Source organism: Belonocnema kinseyi, chromosome 1, assembly GCF_010883055.1.
Source record: "Belonocnema kinseyi isolate 2016_QV_RU_SX_M_011 chromosome 1, B_treatae_v1, whole genome shotgun sequence".
Lineage (NCBI taxonomy): Eukaryota > Metazoa > Arthropoda > Insecta > Hymenoptera > Cynipidae > Belonocnema > Belonocnema kinseyi.
The window spans coordinates 82,531,691-82,535,210 of record NC_046657.1 but is presented as its reverse complement, the minus strand read 5'-3'; the positions used below and the strand labels follow the sequence as shown (position 1 = coordinate 82,535,210).

The 3,520-nt window shown below is 32.4% G+C and overlaps 1 protein-coding gene across 1 annotated transcript in view; it reads left to right on the top strand.

Moving 5' to 3' along the window:
* Positions 1-1,757: 1,757 nt before the first annotated feature.
* Positions 1,758-3,520, top strand: part of LOC117178411 (trypsin-like) — a 10,985-nt gene continuing 9,222 nt past the window's right edge. Inside the window, exons 1-3 of the mRNA XM_033369840.1 lie at positions 1,758-1,827; positions 2,593-2,883; positions 2,949-3,084. Coding sequence (XP_033225731.1) covers positions 1,758-1,827; positions 2,593-2,883; positions 2,949-3,084 — 497 coding nt within the window. The remainder of the gene's footprint in view (positions 1,828-2,592; positions 2,884-2,948; positions 3,085-3,520) is intronic.

The following is a 3,520-nucleotide window of genomic DNA, read 5'->3' as shown; positions in this document are numbered from 1 at the left end:
GACGATCAGAAAAATTGGGCTCTCTCCAAAATTATGCTCAATTGAAATGTCTTGTTTTGTATTTAATATCAACATTGTACAGGTAAATTTATACATAATACTCAAAAAAATTTTTATTATTATTATTATTATTTTAAATGAAGTTGGTAATTCTTTCAAATGTATTACATATTGTTAAAAAATTTTTTTATATTAGGTGATGTATTACCTTGAAGAAGACCTGCAACTAGGTTGAAACGTACGTTGGTTATATTAATTAAAATTGACGAATAAAGATTCATTGACATCTGAATCTATTTTTATTTATATTGGACCGTATGACCAGAATAAAACGCATTCTCTCATTATAAAGGCTTATTCATGTCAGTGCTCAAAATCTTGGAAACTTTTTGAACTGCGCTTGCGTCGCGCCGGCAAAACAATTGGTTACTGTTGGCGCGCTGATTTTGAATAGTCTCGATATTCAAATCTGATATTTATAATACATAATGATTATAAAATGCATTACAAGTTATTTCTTAATCCTAAAATAAGATTTTGAAGTAACAGATAAAAATTTAATTTGGTTTTAATTAAAAAGACGTTATGAATCCCGCGTTCAGAGAAAGAAATAATTTTTTTTAGCATAATGATTAATTTTGTCTCTGTCGAGTTTCTAATTTTTATTGTTTTCATTCACAACAATTTGACCTAAAATAAAGTCAATAAAATTACTAAAAATAAATTGAAAATTTTTTTTTTTCTAAAGTCAAAATAAAAAACGTTTTTTGCAATAAGTTCACAATATTTTTTTATCTCACTCAAAAATTCTATTTTACGAATAATAAATCACTTTTGAAGCATTTCCCAATCATTATTTATTATAAATTTAACATTTAAATATTTATATAATTTAAAATTCACGCGCTAAAAGTAACGAATTTCTTTCTTTATTTCAAGAAAATACCTTAAGTATATTTTCATCTGTATAAAGTAAGGGTACCTTTTTACGGAGATCGAATTTGAATAAACTGATGAATTAATTTGAAACATCGAGTTCGTTTCTAGGTTCTTAACCAATCAAATTTGCCATAAATCAACAAAGCAGCTAAAAATGAGTATAACGAACAGTATGCGCAATGAAATCCTAAGTAATATGTTTGCTGTTATGGAGAAATGTGCAATTATATATGTTACATTTTAAAAGTATAAATATATTCTTATGAATGACGTATGTTTGTTGCATAAACGAATGCAAGAATGAATGTTTCTAAAGCCTTTCTACTTTCATTTAATTTAAAACAACTAAAGGTCATTGTAATACCTAAAAATATTAATAACGGTTAATTGGCTAAGCTGATCTTAATAGTGCTTGGTGAAGACTATGCTTCTAAAAGATTCACTTAATAATAATTAATTACTAAAGTTAATTAACTGTACATCAAAGATTTTTTAAATAAAATTATATGAATAATTTTAAAGATTTTTCATAACTTTAAAGAGTAGGTTAAAATGGGTTCGATAAGTAATAAATTTTCACTGACAATAAATAAAATTGCATTACATTTCCAATTATCAATTGACCAATGATTTTAAATCATGGTAATTTAAAGATGGTGTAGACTTGAGCCAGTTTTGTATTAAAAATTCTAAAATAAGTGAACCTTAACAAGGAAGAAAAAAATGAATAAATATTAATATCGTTTGTGTTTGCTTTAACAACACATTCTGTAAATTGCTAACTTATCAGCCCGACTTTGCAAGCGTTTGACTTGTGAATGGGCCTTAATGCTGTTGATGCTGTTCTTTTCAAGTGCGCTCCAAACGAACCTATTTGGATCTCTACAGGTATCTATTGGAGCTCAAGTTCCAAATGAGACCAACTTTCATTTCAGCCGCAACATGAGTGAACCCCTAGTTTTTTCTGTGCTCTTACTTTCCATCGTGAAATAGTACTGAGTGTTAAGAATAAACAAGTCCCTTCGGCTTTGGGTCGTCGTACACGTTGATTTCCGAATATTTCGTGTACATCAACTAAAAACACCCGGTCGAATTCCATCGCTATTCTACTTGTCATCGGGGATATCATCGACACTACAAATCTTCTCTTGCCCTTTCAAGGGTAAAAGGTAGCGTAAGTGCTTAATAATTACTTGACTGTAAACTAATTTTATACTATTATATTCTAATAAAAATACCTATAACTTGTGAAAATTATCATATTTTTTAGTTTTACATAACACGCAATCCCCGTAGGATTGACAAAGTGACAACGATCCCACATTAAATAATAGTCAGGCTTTACAACCCTGACTTAATCAGCGCTTTAACCTCCCTTACCTATCCCATTGATAAAGTACCCTCGCCTTTTTGCTCGGGACGTAACAATCTGACCTGATCCGATCATATTTCACTCTATCCGATCTTATTTGATTCTGCTTGATCCTATTACATGCTATCAATATAAATAGCGGTTTAAAAAAATGTCATTTATATTGATATGTGACTTTCTTGCCAAGGGTACAAAACTCGATTTTCGATCCACGCCAGAGGCATTGAAAGCCGAATTTTCGATTGAGGTATGATAAAAATTAATTTACATCTCTCTTGCAGATGAATCTTCAGATGTTCATATTCGCCAAAAGCGTGTTATTAATTTAAGGAATGAAAGAGATGGACCATTACATATTAGAGGTGTTCCCTACGTTGTCCAGATTCTAAAAGATAATATTACGGTGTGTGCTGGTACCATATTATCAGCTGTATATATCTTAACTCATCGTTCGTGTGTTCTTGCATCACAAATGGGGAGGTACACCGTTTTATCTGGTACCGTGACGAGATACAACGGAACTATTCATACTTTCAGAGGAAAAATACTAGTCGTCCCTAATCCAAGATTAGGTGATTATTCGAATGATTTTTTAAAAATTTATTGGAATTGAATTCTAGAAATGTTTTTATTACAGCTTTGTATGAAGTTCTTCCACGTATCGACTTTCAGCAAAGTCTTAATAGGCCAATTGATCTTTTTCTCGGACGTGTGCCTGATCCAGCTTATGGCATTTTTAGTGGTTGGGGATGCACAATACCAGGGCCTTTAGAGTAAGTAATCGAACAAATTTTAAACATTAACTAGTTGCACAAAAAGGATTAGTCTAAGTACGCCGGACAAATCTCCCCCTCCCATACTTTCCTCTTTTCGACTAATTCTCCTCCCACACTATTCACCCCTCTCCTTAACTTCTCCTAATACCCCTTTCCACTACAACCCCTCCGATCACTTTCCCATCCAACTATTCGTAAACCATCCCCCCTCAACTCGATTCACTTCTCCCACTTCCCCTACCCAAATTCTTACTTTCATTAGTTCCCCTTCCCCTACTTTCCCTTTCCACACTGCCCCACTCGCACTTATTTTGACTTCCCCAGCCGCACTTATCCTCTCTTCCCAACAAGGGTTTCTGTCGGAGGCTACGGAACCCACGAAAACACGAGACTACTGAAGCTTTTAGACACCTTTTTAGCTATGCAAATATAT